Raw genomic sequence first — 20,802 nt, forward strand, 5'->3', positions numbered from 1 at the left:
CCCCGCCCCGCCCGCGCCTCCCTCCTCCTGCCGCTGCCTGGAACTGGTCGCCTCTCTGCTCCCGCTGCCGCAGCGGCAGCCCTCCCAGACCCAACTTTGCTGCTCGCGGGAGCTGGCGCGGCGACGGGGGGCGTGGGCAGGGAGGGGAGAAAGCGGGGTCAGAGGGAGGGACCGGGAGGGGTGGGTCGCTCGCTCGCCAGCCCTCCTTCCTTTCTGTACACCTTGCGGTAGGCAGAGAGCGGCAGCCTCGCGGCAGCCAGGGGGTTTGTTCACAGAGAGACCAATTTAGCGACCGGCAGACGGACGGACGGAGAGGACCCTCCCCGAGCTCCCGCGCCATGGCTGAGAGGAAGCAATCCGGGAAGCCCGCAGAGGACGAAGAAGTCCCTGCCTTTTTTAAAAACCTGGGCTCAGGCAGCCCCAAGCCCCGGCAGAAATTCTGTGGCATGTTCTGCCCGGTGGAAGGGTCCTCCGAGAACAAGACCATCGACTTCGACTCGTTGTCTGTGGGCCGGGGCTCGGGGCAGGTGGTGGCTCAGCAGCGGGACGTCGCCCACTTGGGCCCCGACCCGCAACCGCCGTACTCCCGGCAGGGCCGGCGCGCCGGCGGGGAGCCATCTGTTGAATCGAGCCGGAAGGTGGAGATCCGGCGGGCCTCGGGCAAGGAAGCCTTGCAGAACATCTACGACCAGGTTGGTATGGGGGCGGGGAGGGGTGTTCGAGACGCAGTACCAGACGTGGGGTCTCTCCTCCCTAGGCTTCCTTCCAGCTCGGTGGAGAACCGAGGATCCCAGCGTGCCCATCGTCCTGACTCACTTGAATATTGCATCCTCAAATCTATACATGCACCCCGCCCTACTTGCCCCTTCTACGTACAGGGTGCAGAGAAGCTCGGGCGCGGCGGTGGGCGGCTGTGCGCCCACAAAGGCTGCCCGCTCCTCCCTGGGCCTGGTAGGTGGGGGGTGGGAGTAAAGGATGAACGATGCCGATGCCCGGTTGGGGGTCGTATGGTGGTGTGGGGGAGGGTTGAACCGATTCCATTCTTCTTAAATCCTTCCGGGCGGCTTCCGATTGCAGTTGTGGCTGGGTGCCCCACCCTTTTTTGATGCATCTCGGAGCGTGCAGTGAAGGGTTAGCGTGCAGGCCCGAAGGCTCCGCGGGTTCGGGAGGGGCGGGGGCTTGGACAGCCGCTCCCCGCCGCGCCCTGCGCCCTCTCCCACGATACCCCCTCAGGCGCCCTCGGCGCTCGCTTCCGGAGCTCCGAGGCCAGGACCATGGTCAGCGCCTCCGCGGACCGCCTGGGAGGCTCTCCTCGCCCTACTCCTGTTCGCCGCGTGAAACGAGGGAGGCTGTGGAGTCACCCAAGGAACCCGAGACGCTCCAAATAGCCCATGTGGAGAACAAAGTTCCGCTAAGTCTCTCAGCAAGGGCTTCCCAGAGTGCTCCCCCTCGCCGCTATTTGGGAGGTGCTTTGGGAATGGAGACTTAGTGGATTATGTTCAAAGGGTGAAAAGAAAAGAAAAGGGGAAAATCCCTTTCATTTTGAATAGATGGCCAAAGATGGACTAGACCCCCTGTACCGTGTTAATGGAGAAACAAAGAAGACCAATTTGCGAACCTTGAATTTAGAAAATATCCGTTATCTCTGGCTATGGTGAGCAGTGTGCATTTTAAGTGCCGTGGTCTCCTCACACATTTTTTTTTTTTTTTCTTTATCAGGGTGACCTTCATACTTGTGCATTTTCCCCCACATCCCTAATTTCTCCACCGATAGATTACACTGTGAAATGTTTTAACACTTGTTTGCTGTTTCTCTACCATGCCTACTGGTGAAGAGGAGAAATCAGTCAATGATTGATTATTGAATACCCATTGTGTGCCTTGCCTTGTGGGGCAGGGAGAAGGTTAGCTATAAAAAGTTCAAGGTGATTTCTTCTGAAGGGGCTTTCAGAGTAGTTGGGAGTGGTCTATACATATTCCCTGATTCCACCAGCATTTATTTAGTATTCAGGCTGTTAGCTTACAGTGAATGCATGGAAGACAATCAAAGAGTTGGTTATAATGGCCAGAACACGTTACTGTTTCCTGACACAGCATAGTTTTGGCACAGTTTTCAACTTTTATTGCACAAATTCTAGGAAAGATAAACCATTTACTGTCATTTTCAAAAGGTGGGACAATTAATTACTTAGTTGATTCCTCCTCTCCCAGCTTTGTCCTCTGATTTATTCCATATAGGGGGTACCTGATACCTGTATTTCACTATGAGTCAGCCCAAAGAACTTAATCCAGAAAACTCACCTGAATTCAAGTGATCAGACAATTGAAGCAAAAGTTTTAAAAAATGTAACTAATATTGAAATGTGAGGGAGTGTGAAATACTTTCCCACGTGAACACATTGGATGAGGGCCAAACCATGATCATATAGCATCATGGTTGTGCGAGTATCCTCATCTTTAACAAATTGTGCTGGTAATCCTAATTTCTTAAAGGGAACGGAAAAATTCTTTGATATAAGGAAGGGATTATTTTTAAAATGGCAGATTAGGGGGCAGAGTTTGAGAATGGCCACCCATCGCAGTGAATTAAAACTCGGGTTTCAAAGGAAGAGTTTCATTAGGTTGAATAATACATCTCTTTTCCTGTCCATCTGGAAGCTTAGATGTTTGATCATCAGCTTCTTGTATGAACACTCCCTGATTTTAATAGACATTTGAAATTATAAACCTAAAGTGTATGGAGAGGGAGATTTGAAGAGGAAATACACAATCGGAACCCCAGCTACTTTTAGCCTCTGCAAAATCACATTTGCTTTAGTTGCCCAATTATTAGCAACAGAGGATGATTCTGCTTGGTTTTTCTGCAGCCTTCAATGAATTTTCATTCAATCTTGCCTTATCACATAAGGGAACCAATCCTGGGGGATTGGTTTCATTCATGACTAAGAGCACTTACTGGGATCAGTACTTACAGTGGTTGAATATTTCGTCTATACAAGAGAGAAAAGGTATTTGGGGTATGTGTGTGTAACAATAGTGATTTTCAAAGGCACACCAAAGTTGGGCCCACCATTTTGATTGACTTGAGTAACCATCACTTAATTTTCTGCTAATGAGAAACATGACTGCCAATCTCTCAGTGCATTCCTTTCTGAAGCCTTGGGACAGAAACAGAAGGAGAACTAGAGTGAGTGGGCCCTGGGGTCCCTGATTTGCACCTATGTCCTCCCCTGAATCTGTATTTATAGGTATTGTTAATGAATATAGGTTGGTCAGAAGTGGCTTTGTCCACCTATTGTAGGGGGGGTCTGCTGTTCTCTAGCAAGGCTTTGGGAAAGGAGGGAACAGGCTTCCTCAACCCATATACCATGCAGCTTGTGGGAGACTGGTGTCTACATTTGCATTTACAGGTGCTTAGCAGGTAGTCATCAGAAAAAATGGGTGTGGCTCCAGCTGGGATATTAGGTTTTGGTGAAGGGAAAAGCCAGTGTAGTGAATATGACTGAGGAAAGCTACCTCTTTACTCTTTTCCTTTGTGTCCTTGGCAAGTTCCTCTTTGAGCTACAGTGAGGTTAGGTTGGTTACCATCTGTGAAGGACTCTGAGCCTCTTGGAAGAGAGCAGAAAGGCCATACTATTGGCCCAATTACCCCTTTCTGGTGCCCAGAGGTCCCTCAGCCTCCTCCCTTCCTCTTAAGAATTCCCTTTATTCTCCCTCAGACACAGTTTAACCAGGAATGCGGAATCATGAGCCTTTCTTCCAAAGTTCGCAGGCTCTTCTTCCCACAGCAAACCCATGTGGCTGGGGAGTGATTCTCCATTTCTGCAGGGCGGGTGCCAGTGAGTAAACTATATAGGAGTTCCACTGAACTTGATAAAATTCCCAGATCTGTAAAATGTTTTTTGATATTCCCTGCCATTGTGTCTCCCCTCATCCCCTCTCCAAGCTGATAACTCACAGCCCCTGGTGCCCAGTGACCATGCTGCCTTCTTGCTATTCAAGGCCACTCTTACCATCCTGATGCTGATGCCCATTCTAGGTCTTTCTTCCTCCAAAACAAGTTCTGAAATCACTCTTCTCCTTTGCCCTCACCTCCCATTCAAAAATCCGTTCCTTGTGTTTATCTTAGTTAGAAAGACATCCCAGTGATTGAAGGCTTCTGTCTGTTATGTGAATGACTGATATGTAGGTTACCCCCAGAGATACGTGTTTGATAGTAGGCTAGCCTGTTCAACAAAATGAACATTTAGTTACCAGATATGTGGTAGAGCTTTGGCTAGAAGCCATGAACAAGGGCATTCATTTGATACTGTAGCGGCCACATTGTTTCAAAAGAGGAGACATAAATATGAACATTTGTATGTTCAGTATTCCAAAAAGCCCAAGACCCATCAGGGAACAAAGGGAAGAGAAAGAAATGGTGGTAATCCATAACTAAAAAAATCATTGTGATGAAAAACACATAACATACAGTTTATATTGATCATTTTTAAATATACAATTCAGTAGTGTAAGTACACTCCTATTGTTGTGTAATCAGACTCCAGAACCTTTCCTTTTTAAAACTGAACTCTGTGCCCATTAAACACTAACTCCCATATCCCCTCCCCCCCAGGTCCTGGTATCAACCATTTTACTTTCTGTCTCTATGGACTTGACTACTCTAGATACCTCCTATAAGTGGAATTGTACAGCATTTATCTTCCTGTGACTGGCTTACATCACTTAGCATAATGTCCTTAAGATTATAAACCATGTTCTAGCCTGTGACAAGATTTCTTTCTTTTTCAAAGGTTGAATAATATAATTTGTTAAATTTTAATAAGACATTGATGACTGAAAATTTGTGGCACAATTAATAATTTTGCAATCAATTAATTGTGGGAGGAAGTAAGAAGGGTTACACTGGGAATGAAATAGACTCTTCCAGCCAGAGACCTGAATAGAAGAAAACTCTCACCAGCTAAAACAGCCTCTATCATCTGTCTCCCTTGTGGCTCAAAGGTGGAGAAGAAAATTGCTGTCATTGAAGGTCCAATGGCAACATCTGGTTGAATGCCCCATAGTTCATAAACTCATGGGAATCAGGAGTTGGCTGGGCATTTTCCTACCCGTGGTCAAGATAGGCTCTTTTTTCTTTTTTCTTTTCTTTTTTGTTACATAAATTAACCCATTTATTATAGGCTAGCAGTGTTTCAAATGGTGGAGCTTCTACTGGTCTTTCAACTTCTTCAGTACTCTGATGGCAGAGTTTACTGTGAGGGCAGAAGTGGTGTTGCGGGTCCAGGGGCCACCAGCAATGGTTTCCATGCAGGAGCCACAGAGCCAGATCCCCACAGCTCCTCCTTTTGTCTTGGTTTTGCCACAGAAGGAGCAAGTGTATTTGGCTTGTTGGCTTATTTCACTCCTCTTTGCCATTTTCCTGAGGGAAGCACCATAATGGGTTCTGTATTTACCTATGACTCCAACCTTCTTGGTGTGTCGAGCCATGTTGCTGCCTACTAGGTCTGAGCCCAGAGAGGCTTTTCTTGTGGGGTCCTTTGGTGCCAGTGCCCCTTTCTCCTTTCTTGGGAGAGTCAGAATTGACCATGGGGTTGAACGTACACTGCCATTTGATAGTAGAGCTTGAAAGAGACCTAATGATTATTTAATCACCTCATTCTAACAGTGGAGAAAGTGATGCCCAGAAAAATTATGCTTCATCCCACAGAATTATTGTGATGGTTTCAGGGTGAGTTTGGAGGCCTCTGACTGCCCAGTCCCACTGCAGTCCTGTACCAGTAAAATCTTGTTATTTTGGTAACATTATATAATTCTAGAATGTACGTTTATATTCTAGATCCTATATTTTAGAATGTGTAGAATATATTATTTTGAAACTTACCTCAACACCTTCTGATATAGGCATTTTCCCTTTTTATAAATGACACTGAGATTTAGTGATATTTACTGACCACCCCCAAGGTCTTGCTCTGTAGTTAATGTATGACCTAGGATCTGAACTTGACTCAGTGCCATACTTCTTCTTCTTTTTTTTTTTTTTTAAGATTTTATTTATTTATTTGAGATAGGAGAGAGAGGGTGTGGGGGAGGAGGGGCAAAGGGAGAAGGACAAGCAGAGTCCATGCTGAGTGTGAGCCTGACATGGGGCTTGATCCCACAACCCTGAGATCATGACATAAGCTAAAATCGAGAGCTGGATGCTCAACCGACTGTGCCACCCAGGTGCCCATCAGGGCCATACTTCTTGCACTATTCCATCCACTGCCAGAGATAGTTAGAGAGCTTAAATGTACAATTTAGTTTTGCAGGCAAAATATTCTGTATCCCATCAAACTTTGTATGTTCTATGGGGTTGGCTCTGTGCTCAATGCTTTATGTGTGCTATCTTATTAATCCTAAGGTAATTCTATTGAGTAGGTGCTACTGTTACCCTTATTTTGCAAAAGAAATGTCTGAAGGTAAAAGAAACTTGCAAAGCAACTTGATAACCAAAAGTAGAATTTGAACCCAGGTCCATGTGACTAAATAGTCTTTTAATCATTATGATGTACTGAATTGCTTTCTTTATTAATTATTCTTTTGTCATTTTATCTCCAAAGAATTAACTATTACAAAATAGTTCTGAGTGCCTACCTTTGTTTGTTTTCTGTTTTGCGGTGTACTCTGTAAAGCCATTTGTAAAAAGGACTGCTGATCTGTCTTTATGAATGTGCCCTAACCTGCTGATATTCTGTCCATCATTTTTTTTTTTAACCCAAGAAATGTCTTCAGATATCACTGGGACAGAGACCCAATCTGACAGTGTGAATGACATGCTTTTCTAAGATGAGAGCAATGTGATGACAATGTGATTTTTCCACTGGATGTAAATCATGAACTACAAGCAAATAACGAGGGAGCCATCAATAAAAACATTGGCAGATGGACTGATGGACACTTGAATTTGGTTGGCTGCAGCCTGGGGCAAAGGCTGGTAGCATAGGCCAAGAGCTGCATGCAAATAGTGCTTTGAAGGGGAAGCATCTGGTCTTGAAGGTGGTGGCTTGGGGTGTGTTTCTGAGACGTGTATCGACTGCTTGCCCGGTCTCTGATTTCGAGGCAGCTCTCCAGCAGAAAGAACTCCGAAGTAGGATTCAGGAAACCCAGCCCATAGTCCTGGCTCTTGTTCACTAGCTGAGCCATCTGCACAGTCACCTAACCTGAGCTGTCATCAGGCGGGGCCTTGACCTCCAAGACTCCTCTCATTTCCACCAAAGGCTCTAAAGAAAGTGATGCTGTCCCCGGCTGTTCTTCCTTTGTTTTGTTTTGTTGGTTTTTTTTTTTTTTTTCAACATTGAGATAAAATTCATATAACATCAAATTCTCCTTTAAACTCCTTTAAACCATTATCATCTACAATTCAGTGACTTCTAGGACATTCACAGTCTTGTGCAACCATTTAATTCCAGAACATTTCATGGCTCCAAAAAGAAACCCCGTATGCATTAAGCAGCTACTCCCCAATACTCTCTCACCGCAACCTATGGCGACCACAAATCCATGTCTGTCTCCATGGATTTGGCCTGTTCTGGACATTTTGCATACATGGCATCCTACAACATGTGGCCTTTTAGGTCTGGTTTCTTTTACTCCTTGTAACGGTCTCAAGGTGAACCCTCGCAGTGGCGTGTGTCAGTCCTTCGTTCCTTTCCATCACTGAACACTATTCCATTGTTTGTATATATCACATTTCATTTATCCATTCACCAGTTTATGGACATTTGGGTTGTTTCCACTTTTTGGCTTTCATGAATAATATCATGGTTACCATTCTTCTGCAAGTGTTGGTTTAAATATATGTTTTCAGTTCTTTTAGGTATACACATAGGCACAGAACTTCTAGATCATACGGTATTCTGTGTTCAACTTTTTGGGGAGCTGCCAGACCGTTTCTCACAATTTTACTTCCATTTTACATTTCCACCAGCAATGTACAAGGGTTCCAATTTCTTTCTGCTCATCCTCCACAACACAGTGTTTCCCCCCTTTTATGGATTATAGCTGCCCCAGTGGTTGTGAAATGGTATCTCATTGTGGTTTTGATTTGCATTTCCCCAATGACCAAGAATCTGAGCAGCTTTTCATGTGCTTGTTGTCCATTTGCATACCTTCTTTGGAAGAATGTCTATTCGAGTGCTTTACTACTTTTAAAAAATGGAGTTGTTTGTCCTTTTGTTGTTGTATTGTATGAGTCGGTTTTTTTGTTCGTTTGTTTGTTTTCTAAGATTTTATTTTTACGTAATCTCTACACCCAACGTGAGTCTTACATTCACAATCCCAAGGTCGTGCTCAACTGACTTAGCCAGCCAGGCAGCCCTACGAGTTCTTTATATATTCTGAATATCAGATATGTGATTTGCAAATATTGTTTCCCATTTTTTTTAAAGATTTATTTATTTATTTTAGAGAGAGTGTGCACAAACAGGGGGTAGGGCAGATGGAGAGGAACAGAAAGAATCTTATTGCAGAATCCAAGAATCAAGATCAAAATCAAAGAATCCAAATTGCAGGCTCCACATTCAGTGCACCACAGAGCCCCACAGGGGGCTTTACCTCAGGATCCTGAGATCATGACCTGAGTGGAAAAACCAAGAGCTGGGTGCTCAACTGACTGAGCCACCCAGGTACCCCTATTTTCCTTCCAGTCTTTGGGCTGTTTTTTCTTTTTTTTATCTTCTTCATATGTGCCTTTTGATGCACAGAAGTTTTTAATTTTGGTGAAGCCTGATTTATCTGTCTTTACTTTTGTTGCTTCCGCTTTTGGTGTTATTATTATTCCCAGTTATTCTCAAAACTACTGGATCTACTGAAATCTAGCGAAGAAGTTCCAGGGCCTCATTTCTTGGAATGATAGTTATGTAACTAAGTTCCGTTGCTTTTTGGGAATTTTGAAATTCATTTAGAATAGTATTTCCAATAGGTCAGTATTCTTGAGTGTTTTGTGTACTACCTAAGTCTGATCTATTTCATGATCCTGTTCATATAAAGAAATTTATTTCCTTTGTGTGTATTCACACACATATTTGGTATTTTATATAAATATATATACACACAAGTTTTCAACTTCAATTATATATGTAATAAATATAAATCAATCAATCAATCTATCTATCTACCTATCTATCTCTCCAGTGATTTGGGAACCACAGGGATGGTTTTGAGGAGGGCAATGACTAAAAAGCTGAATTTAGGAAAAAACAAATTTGAGAAACAAATTGAATTTTATTTTGTTCTATTTTTTTCTTTAGAGATAGCATGACAGTACCATGTTTATTGTATATGTGATGAGAATTTTTTTTTAAAAGAAAGAAATCCTTGATAATCTAAAAATCCTTGATTATCTAAAAATAAGCATTGATAATATTTTGGTATAATATTTTTCCCAGTCTTTATACTCCCACCAAAAATGAATAAGAAATACTGTTTTTCAACATTTCTGATATCACTAGGTATTATAATTTTTATAGATATTTCCCAAATTTGTAGGTGACAAGTGGTATCTTGCTCTTTGCCAGTTTTCCTACTAAAGCATTCATATTTTAAACACTGATTTATAAAAATTCTATATTAGAATATATCTACTTCAGTGTCAACTTATTAGACATTTTTTTGTTAGTTTGCATCTGATTTTTTTTGTGGCCTTTATATTTTGACATCCAAATTTAAATTTTGAACTTAAATCAGTTTATCTTTTCTGATATGTTCCTACCTTTGAGATTATTATTTACTTATATTTTCTTCTAAAACCTTTTTGGATTCTGTGTTTATTTATATTTAAATTTATATTTATATAAAAATTAAATGCAATTAATTTTTCAATACCTTGAAATTAGGTGTAACCTAATTTTCCAAATAGCTAGCCTGTTGTCCTAATGGCATTTAGTGAATAATTATGTTTCTTGACTTATTTTTTTATATACTCCACCTTTCCATATGTCTGGATATCAATTTTGGCTTCTTGCCGTTTCATGGATCTGCCTTACTGATGTAGTGGTTCAAAACTGCTTTAGTTACTTTTGCTTTTAAATATTTTTATTTTTTTCTGTTTTGCCACCATTCAACTGAATTTTCCAGGAAAGATATTTTCAGTTACAGAAACCTGATAAGATTTTTACCAGAATTATGTGAAATCTATCTAGTGAACTGGAAGATATATATAATTTTTAAGATAACAAGTCTTTCTACCTAAGCTTATAGTATGGGCTTCCCTTTTATCTTTTCAGGCATTCTATTCTGTTGCTCTGACTTTTTTTTTGTTGTATTATTCCCAGTGCTTTGTTGTTATTGTGAATATAATTGTCATTATATTGTGTAGTTTACATTCTGTGTGATGCTTGAGTTTTATATTAATTAATAGCAGAGTACATTATTCGATTTACTCTTGGCTTTAATATTTTCCAATTGATTCTCTTGGGACAGTTTTATTACCTAATATTACTTTTATGTCTTTTTTCCACTGCCCTTACTTATTATTTCTTTTCTGTGTCTGACTACATTGATTAGAGTTTCTAGAACAATGTTGGATAATGGTGGAAGTATTAGGGCTCCCTGTTTGATAATTGACTTTAATGAGAAGGTCTCTATACTTCACTATTGTTTGAGAGAGATATTTCCAACATGTTAAATAATCATTGAATTCCTACTTGAGCCTACTAGTAACATCCTTCAGCCAGCAATCCCTAGGAGCACCCTTGCGGTTGAACTAGATGGGTTTATTACTTGTAGTGAGGGAGAACACACACTGTGGAGACCCATGGGGCATCTTTGTGAGGGGGTACTTGAGAGAGATTATTTGGGTTTCAGTGGGGTGATTTGGGGGAGGGTCCAAGGAAATGGGGGTTCCCCATGGGCTGGGGATGCAAAAAGGAAGACAATTCTATGATTTGTTGTCTCAGTATATCTTACCTGTACAAGGAGAGATTGATGAGACAGAGCTCGAGCTGTGATTGGGAAAGAAGCAGCCGACACTTAGAGCATTTAGGATAGGGGGATTTGGTACTTTGTGACTTGGACAATGTTTATATTTTATCAGACATGATTAGAGAGGGGTTTCATTTTTGTCTTGATCCGTCACGGTCACGGAGTGTTCCCATGTCAATAATACTCTCTGAAATTGATGTTCAACAGAACAACACCCAGCCCAGCTCTTGGAAAGTATTTTCTGTTTCTCAGTATACTCAGAATTCCATCCCTTGGGAATCCAAGCCCCAGACCCCCACGAACTTAAACTTTCAGAGTTTGGAAATCCTAGCTTCTTCCCTTCCCTGCCCTGTGAGTCTGGGACATGAAACGCAGTCTCCGGCCTGTGAATCCTGAGCCCCGCGCCCTTCCTCACCAAACTGGCCCCGGAACAGAGCAGACCTCTTTCCGACCCTCTGGGAACCTCCCCGAGGTCCCCCCCCACCCAATCTCAGAGGACTCCGGAGGAAATCTGCAGGGGTTTGCGAGTGGGTGAGGGGAGCCTGAACTCTTCCTGTTTGTACATAGATTTATTTTTCAGTTCCAAGGAAGGTGAATACATTTTGTGAAAAAAAAAAAAAAAAATTGATTTGATCTGATAGATCATCTAGTGTGTTTCCTGTTTCTGTTTTAGCAATACTTTCCTACCCTCGAATGGAGATGCCAAATAATTTCTTGAATGTTTCCTCCCCCTCACCCCCCATGATACCTCCTATCCCTTGTTCTCTAATAGTTTTTGGTAAGCTTGTTATTATTATATATATATTTTTACTTGCGTTCTTACCTTCTACTAAAGTGAGATCCCATCAGAATCCATGCTTTTAGCCAAGGGATGTGTGAACTGACTGCTACATGCATCGTTGAATCTTTCCTAGGCTTATAGTTTGAGGCTTGATTCGAGGACCAGCTGCCTGTCCCATTCCCATTTTCTGGAGCTGCGTTGGCAGACTTTGGCTTTCACACTCCAGTGAAATTTCAAAAACAAATTTGGGGAACAAGCTAAGGGTTGCCAAATTTTTCTGTTGCCAAAATAGGGACACTAAAGAACCAAACCAAACAAAAGCAGTACTACACAGTATCATCCTCTAACGCAAAGAACAATTTAGTGCCAAAGCCATGAAAGGGAAAATAACTCCAGGATTAGAAGTATGCATAACTTGAGCTTTATGAAAAATTACATGTCTTGTCCTCATTTTTCTCACTCTGACCTAGTGCGTGAATCCTTTGCCCCAGGCAGCTTGGTATCAGCTACCAAACCAGCATGGTGGAGGTGGTCTCTCTTTTGCTTCTCCTGGTCTGTCCTTTCCTGAGTAGTCTCTTTCCAGAAGTTGTTACATCTGTCGGATAAAGGACCACCTCTCACCGGCTAGGATAAGCAATTCTTCTCAAATGCACCTGGGATTTGTTACAACCGGGGTAGTGAGACACAGAATGGAAATGGCTGTGCTGAAGGAGGAGGTTTCTATCCTCATGGATCCCTAGAAGGGGAGACAGAGCATGCGCACAGAGCTCCAAGAGAAGTACCCGGGTTCGTCAGGAGGCAGTGGGATGAGGGAAGACAAAGCTAAGAGCCATTATTGTGGTTTCTGGTAAGGAACATGCAAGGCAAGGAAAATAGACTTAGTTTGGATAATTTTAGGGACCCTGGGGCATAAGAGCTCTTCCTAGTTGTCCGATACTTGGCCCTGGGGTGAATAGGGCAGTTGGACAATGGTCTTGAGTTTAAGAGCTTCGAAAACGAGGTAGATGACTGTATGGGCTCTTGATTCATTTGGGTATGAAAGGTGCACTCCCGAGAGAGTTTGGGAATGTAGGAATTGTCTAGTCCTGCAAGGGGCAGTCTTTTGAGGGTCAGTAAAGCCCCGGATGTCCTAGCACCAGAAATACAGAACATAAAAAAGACATGATTGAATACAGTACTAGCTGGCAATAGCAGACTTAAGAATATTACAAGATTCTGAACTTAGATATCTCCTGGTTTTAGGTTTATAGAATTACTGGGCACTTTTGTGATTGTACATTCTTCATTAGTACTTATTTGGAATGTTTTATCTGCAGTTTCTCACCCAATGCCTTTTTAAGTCTGGAAATCCATAACTCAACTTTTAAAAACTTGATGTGTGTTCAGAGTTATAGTTACAATCACTAAAAAAAATGGAACCAAAACCTGCTCATTCCACTGCTGGTCCACTTTATTTCTTTATATAAATGAACTACATTTCTTACAGAGCATATGCTCATGCCAAAGCTGGTAGTGAAGATAGTCAGGAGAAAAAAAATCAACCGCAAAAAATTCTCATCCACAGTTCTGCGCCCTAAATCTCCTCCAACTTCAAGGACAGAATTCGCAAAAGCAGGATTTCTGGGCAGGATCAGCTTGACCTTCAGATCGTGAGTTCATCCAGTAGCCATGAGCCCACTAATCATGGTGTTATCCCAGTTCCCTCAGCCTCACCACAGCACATGAGCAAAAGGGTATCTTTGTAATGTTCTTCTGGAAATAACCTTTAACTGGTCTGAGGTAGCCTAATGAAGGTGTGGACTCTAAAATCATTCTGCAAGATTCAGGAATTAAGCCCTATGTGGAATTACCCAAGTTTGAAATCAGAGGAAGCAATGTGGGGATGGTCTACAAACTTCTCTAACCCAACAGGACCAAGAGCTGCTTTTAGAGTTCTTTAATGTTTAGCATTATCACCATTTGGTTCTTTTTCCTTCCTTGTGGCCATTTAGTTAGGACAGAAGATGTACTTCTGTGAGGAAACCACTCCCGTGTTGTGCAGGGCACACTCAGTTCTTAAGGTTTCCTTGAATGTTGCTGGAGAATTTAGTGTGTAAAAGATTAGGGTGACTGTTCCACGGTACAGAGAGCCTTTGCTTATACCAGATGGTGACTTCGAGCAAATCACCCATTTCTTTTAGACGTGCTTTCTTGTTTGAAAAGCAGGCATCAAAAGAGCGATTCACAGGTTCGTGTGAAGACTGGTGGTATTGCATGTGCATTGCTTGGCCTGAGTGAGAAGGTGGACACGTGTATGAATAATTAGAGCGCCATTTGGTGAGGTCCATAACAGAGGTACAGAAGCCCTGCTGTGGGGACACCAAGGTGGGAAGGGTTTCTTTTCTGTTAACTTACAGCAACAAACCGTAAGTGGGTTTGGAAGCCTTTCCAGGACAAAGACAAATGCTCGACGTCTTCTCTACACTCAGGTCTTACACAGTCTCCATCCTCCTTCTGTCAGTGGCTCACTTCACAGGATTCACCCTGAGGTTGTAGGGGGAACAAGTTTTGAGAGAGGAACCCATGTATCTTCTTACCGCTAACTATATCACCTTCTATCCCTGGTACTGTCCTGCCCTCCTGCTGCTCACAGCAGAAGAAAGGTCCTACTGTCTCTCCAACCATCTGCTCACCTACAACCTGAATGCATCACTTCTTACCTCCTGAAACTGTCCACCCCCGTCACCTCTACTGCATCGTTTCTACCACTTACAAATGTCCTTTAACACCTCCATTAAAAAACAGCAACAACAGGGGCGCCTGGGTGGCTCAGTGGGTTAAGCCGCTGCCTTCAGCTCAGGTCATGATCTCAGGGTCCTGGGATCGAGTCCCGCATCGGGCTCTCTGCTCAGCAGGGAGCCTGCTTCCCTCTCTCTCTCTCTCTCTCTCTCTCTGCCTGCCTCTCCATCTACTTGTGATTTCTCTCTGTCAAAGAAATAAATAAAATCTGTAAAAAAAAAAAATAAATAAAAAACAGCAACAACAAAACTCACAGAATCCTTTCTTGACTCCACAATCTCCTGCAGAGCTACCATTTTTCTATTTCTTTTCTTAGCAGATTTTTCTGAAGTCTTGCCTGTATTTGCTGTCTCCGTTTCTTCAGCTTCCTATTTAGAAAATGAACTTTCTAGGGGTTCCTGGGTTGCTCAGTCTGTTGAACTTCCGACTCTTGAATTTGGCTCAGGTCATGGTCTCAGGGTCATGAGATCCAGGCTGGCATTAGGCTCTGCAATGAGCGTGGGGCCTGCTTGAGATTCTCTCTCCTTTTCCCTCTGCCTCTGCCCCTCCCCCAGCTCGCATGCTCTCTCTCCCACTAAATAAATAAATAAAAACTTAAAAAGAAAATGAATTTTCTGTATATCACACAGAAATATATTATTAAGCACGGAGATATGGCTAAAGCCCACTTCAAGCATTTTTCCCATCCTGTCTCTCCCCTGACCAAGATTTATATGGTGCCCTGTATCCTTTCAGCCCTGTTTCCACATATGTACGTGTGCATATGTCCTTGCACAAACGTGTAGTCTTGTTAGTGTGTTTGTTTTACCTAAATGATACCACCCCGTATCAGCAATTTATCTTTTCTCTCTTTGTTTCAGAAGTCTGTGTTACTATATAAAAATTATTTTAATTCACATAAATTCATATTCTTTTAGCTTCTGATTCTATTAATAATTGCTAATGTTTATTGTGTGCTGACCATGTCCCATGTTTTACATGTGGTTACTTATGTAGCCCTTTCAATGGTACTGGAGAGTAGGATTTCTTGTCTCCATTTTTAAATAAGATTTATTTATTTCTTTCAAAGAGATAGAGAGAGTGGGGGAGCAGGGGGAGGGGCAGAGGGAGAGGGAGAGAGAGAATCTCAAGCAGGCTTCACACTAGCTCTAGCTGCTCGTGGGTCTCCAACTCACCACCTGAGATCAGACCTGAGCCAAAATTGAGAGTCGGCCACTTAGCCAACTGAGCCACCCAGGCGCCCCTGCTGGAGCTCTTGTTTCCACTCGAATGAGGAAACTGAGGCAGAAAAAGACAAAGTAACTTGCTTAATTAAGTTTATATGCTCAGTAAATGATGATGTTAGGGTATAAAATCGGGGGCTCCAGATTGTGTGTTATTAATCATGCCATTGTTCTACAATATGAATATACCATGGCTGATTGAGCTGGGTTTCTGTTATTTATAGTTGTTATTAGTAATAAACAATGCCTCAGCAAGCATCTTGTACATGCTTGCAAGCCTGTGCAGGGGTGTGCGCTTCTCGATGGTAGATGCTGGAGAGGAAAGTTCTGGGTCATGGGGTGAGCACATTTACCGTTATGGATATTGTCAAATCCCCTTTCAGAGGGCCTCTCCATTTCATATTCTCAGCCACCTGATAGGAGCATACCATTTCTTTATCGTTTTACCAAAATTTTAAAAATTTTGCAATGGCACAGGTTAAAAATGGTATCTCATAAGTTTCACTTACCTTTTTCTTTTTAAAAAAGATTTATTTATTTATTTTGCTGGAAGAGAGAGAGAGGGTGCAGAGGCAGGGACAGAGGGAAAGGGAGAGAGAGTCCCAAGCCAACTCCCCACTGAGCACAGAGCCCAACATGGTACTCGATCTCACTACCCTGAAATGACAACCTGAGCTGAAAACAAGCGTCAGCTGCTTAACCAACTGCGCCACCCAGACGCCCCAGTTTCACTTGTGCTAGTGGGTGGAACATCTTTTCCTATGGTCGCTAGTTATTTACAGAGTTTCTTTTATGAGTTGCCTGTTTATAATCTTTACCTGTTTTTCTGTGGGAGTATTTGTCATTTTCTTTTCTGTTTGTAGGAGTTTGCCTATTTTGGATACCACAGCTCATACAGATCGCTTCCATATGGCTTCTGTCTCTACTAACTTGTTGAGGTCATAGGATCCTTCACACAGTGGCTTCAGTAGATCTCTGTCGTCCTACTCTATCTCAGTAGGTCGCGACCACGCCCGCTGTAGTGGGGTGGAGGGAGCTGGTCTCGGAGCTGGTCAAGGAAAAACATGACCGCTAGATGGCAGTAGCACGCAACAGTCTTAATTGGGTGGGTCCTTTGACAAGGTGCCCGGCTGAGGAGGCAGAGGAGGCAGAGGAAGTCGCTCAGAGCTAGAGACCTTCCAGGGGCGGAGGGGGAGCCACCATGCCAAAGTGGAAGAGAGCAAGGGAGCTTTTGGGGGAGAGGGACACACTAGGCGACGGGGTTGGGGTTTCCATGCCTAGGTGATGTTCCTCAGCAGCCCAGTGGGGTGTCTCTGGGTCAGAAGGCTTCAAAGGGCAGCAGCAGCCTGGGGGTTGTTTTCTTTATAGCTGTAAGGTTGGGTTAGCCGTATTGGGTACAGTTTTGTGGAATCTGCAAAGCAGGCAGGCTCTAAATGGCTTTAAAAAATGCATTTACAGGGACGCCTGGGTGGCTCAGTTGGTTAAGCGGCTGCCTTTGGCTCATGTCATGATCCCAGCATCCTGGGATCGAGCCCCACATCAGGCTCCTTGCTCAGCAGGGAGCCTGCTTCTCCCTCTCCCTCTGCCTGTGCTCACTCTCTCTGACAAATAAATAAATAAATAATTTTAAAAATGCATTCACAGCAATTAAATGTGTAAAAATTTGAGTTTGGTGTTGGCGGACTTTGAGCCTGAAGTCCCAGTGTACTGTGAAGAAAAAGCAATGTAGGGTCCAATATATAGGGGCCATCTGTAACCCATTTACTTAACACTCTTTTTAAAACTCTCCTGATTTACATGATGCTTCAGTCAGGTTTTCTTCCTAATCACCGATCTCTTGGTCCAGTTTGCTGATTCACACCTTCAATCCACCCTCTAGACCAGCGATTCTCAAATTTTGTGGACTCAGGATGCCTTTAAATTTTGAAAAATTGAGGTTCCCCGAAGAGCCTTTGTTTTTGCAGGCCATATTTCTCTATATTTACAGTTTTAGAAATTAGGACTGAGGAGTTAAAATACATTTATTCATTTATTTAAAAATAACAGTAATAAACCCATTTCAAGTTAACATAAATAACATCTTTTACATGAAAAGTGACTAAAGGAACTTCTTATATATTGATTTTGTTTTCATCATCTTTAAGTGTAGACAGTATACTATATGTCTAGAAATTGAGTCTTCTAATATTTTTTAAAGCCAACAATCTTCCCTTAGATATAATTAAATATAAGTAAATTTTATTTAAGAATGAAATTTCCTAATAACACCCAAGATAAAATTTTAAAATTTATTAAAATCATTATTATAAAACAAAGAAACAAATTATACTTAGTGCTAGTTATGTTTCCACATGGGCTCAAGGAAATTCTAGGATTTCAACATAACTGTTTGTTGAATGATAATGAGACTATAGAGATATAGTAGGTGTAACTGATGATAGCTGGCAAGAACAGAGTATAAGTGCCAAGAAAAGAACTAATCTCTAAAAACACACATATTTGTAACTCAAACCTACCACTTTAGAAAATTCTAGAAAACATAATGACGCATGAGAACATATTCTGGTAACTGTTGAAGCTATATTATCACATATCCTACAGCCTTTGGAAAATCCTACTATATACTCATGAGAGAATGGAATTGAATACAGATTACATCTTGGTATTATTATTGCATAGTAATAGTTCTGATCTTCCAGACCCCCCCGCAGGAACCCAGTGCTGGAGTGAGTGCCTTAGGACTCAGACTAGAGCCTAAATCCTCTGTCTACCTAGATGATGTCCTCCAAACCCAAAGCTTTAAATACATGTGCTAATGACTTTAAATTTGTATCTCTAACATAGACTTATCCACTTGCCTACTCAACATTTTCACCTATATATCTAATAGACATCTCAAAATTAACATGTCCAAAATAGAACTTTTGCCTTCTCCTAAATATGCTTATCTATTGGTCATCTTCAATGCATGGCACCATCGACATGAGTGTGCAAGTCAGAAATCACAGGACACATCCAATGTTTCCCTCTTCCTCATCCCTTATATCCATCCCATCAGGAAGTTTGTAGTGTTTACCTTCATAACAGTTAAAATCCACTGATTCCTCTCCACCCATCTCTACACTTACCACTTGGTTGTAGCTACCATTTTTTTTCACCTGGACCATAGTAACAGTCTCCTAATTATTACTGTTGATTAACTGTTGTGCTACTATAATCCAACTCTCCCACAGCAGCTACAGTGATTTTTTAAAAAAATGCAAAGTAGATTGTGTCATTCCTCAACCTAAGCTCGTTCTGGCTTTAGTGTTTGTTTCCCAAAGACTCTTCATGATTTGGCAATTGTCTTCCACTCCGTTTACCTCCAGATCACTCATCCCTTTATTTATTATACTCTGTTTTCTCAGGATTCTATTCTTTTCCTTGAACATGGCAATCTCTTTCTCATCTTTCAGTCTTTGTATCATCTCTTCCCTCTACTTGAATCATTCTTTCCTCAGTTCTTTGCATGAATAATTCTTGCTTATGCTTCAGGTCTCGATTTGAATATCACCTTTATAGCAAGATCTTCCTACAGCAAGCCCTACAGAAAGGCTCCCCTTTATCTAAGCAATTCTGCCCAGTAGAAATATGTTGGGCTAGGTAACCTCCACTTTCTAGTAGCCACATTGAAAAAGTAAAAAGAACTATGTGAAATTAATTTTAATATAATGCACTTGACTCAAACATATCCCAAATATTGTAATTTCAATATGCAATTGTTTTCAAATGACTAATGACTTCTTTTTAAAAAGATAATAGGGTTTGCTTGCTTTATTTATTCATTTACTTATTTGAGAAGGTGAAGGGAAGGGCAGAGGGAGAGGGAGAGAATCCCAAGCAGGCTCCACACCCACTACGGAGCCAGATGCAGGGCTCGATCTTATGACCCTGAGATCATGGCCTGAGCTGAAACCAAGAGTTGGAAGCTTCACTGACTGAGCCACCCAGGCACCCCATTAATGACATCTTTTATATTCTTTTGCTCATACTAAGTTTTTTTTAGCCTTGTTGAAATATAATTGACCTACATTGTGAAATTTTAAGGTGTACAATGTGATGACTTGTTATGTGCGTGTACTGCAAAATGATTATCACGGTAGGGTTAGTTAACATCTCCATTACCTCATATAATTACTGTTTATGGGGGGGGCAAGAACATTTAAGACTTCCTCTCTTAGCAACTTTCAAATATATACTACAGTACTGTTAAGTATGTCACCTTATCATCTTATTTTTTTTTAAGAATTTATTTATTTATTTGACAGACAGATCACAAGTAGGCAGAGAGGCAGGCAGAGAGGGGAGGGGGAGAAGCCCGATGCGAGACTCGATCCCAGGACGCTGGGATCATGACCCGAGCCAAAGGCAGTGGCTCAACCAACTGAGCCACCCAGGTGCCCACTTATTCATCTTATAATAAGAAATTTGTAACCCCAGAGCCCTTGGCAACCACCATTCTACTGTTTCTATGAGTTTGGCTTTTTTAGATTCCATATATATGTGATATCATACAGTATTTATCTTTCTCTGTCTGACTTACTTCACTTAACATCATTATGCCCTCAATGTACATTGTGTTATCACAGATGTCCAGACTTCCTTCCTTCTCTTGACTGAGTAATATTCGTGTGTGTGTGTGTGTGTGTGTGTGTGTGTGTGTGTGTGTATCACATCTTCTTCATCCATTCATCCACAGATAGGTGCTTAGGTTGTTTTCATATCTTGGCCATTGTGAATGATGCTGCAATGAACACAGGGGTATAGATATCTCTTCTAGTTAGTGACTTCATCTTCTTTGGACATGTACACAGAAGTGGAATTGCTACATCATATGATAGTTCTAATTTTAGTTTTTTCAGGAACCTCCATACCATTTTGCATAGTGGCTGTGCTAATTTACATTCCCACCAACAGTGTACGGGTGTTCCCTTTTTCCCACATCTTTACCAGTAACGTTGTCTCTGGTCTTTTTGATAACGGACATTCTTAGAGGCGTGAGGTGATATTTTGTGGTTT

General features: G+C 42.0%; 2 protein-coding genes across 2 annotated transcripts in view; one reads left to right on the forward strand and one right to left on the reverse strand.

Moving 5' to 3' along the window:
• The first annotated feature begins 323 nt into the window (after positions 1–323).
• The window catches only part of DPYSL2 (dihydropyrimidinase like 2), a 128,298-nt gene continuing 107,819 nt past the window's right edge, over positions 324–20,802 (forward strand). The window contains exon 1 of the mRNA XM_059176324.1: positions 324–692. Coding sequence (XP_059032307.1) covers positions 339–692 — 354 coding nt within the window. The 5' untranslated portion in view covers positions 324–338. The remainder of the gene's footprint in view (positions 693–20,802) is intronic.
• Positions 4,819–5,767, reverse strand: LOC131833139 (large ribosomal subunit protein eL43-like). Its single transcript, XM_059176333.1, has one exon. It carries the CDS (start codon positions 5,488–5,490, stop codon positions 5,212–5,214), a length of 279 nt encoding a protein of 92 aa, XP_059032316.1. The 5' UTR covers positions 5,491–5,767; the 3' UTR covers positions 4,819–5,211.

The sequence above is a fragment of the Mustela lutreola genome, chromosome 1, assembly GCF_030435805.1.
Source record: "Mustela lutreola isolate mMusLut2 chromosome 1, mMusLut2.pri, whole genome shotgun sequence".
Classification (NCBI taxonomy): domain Eukaryota; kingdom Metazoa; phylum Chordata; class Mammalia; order Carnivora; family Mustelidae; genus Mustela; species Mustela lutreola.

Excerpts from the sequence above, each read along its gene's own strand:
- LOC131833139 (XM_059176333.1), bottom strand. The coding sequence starts at position 5,490 with ATGGCTCGACACACCAAGAAGGTTGGAGTCATAGGTAAATACAGAACC.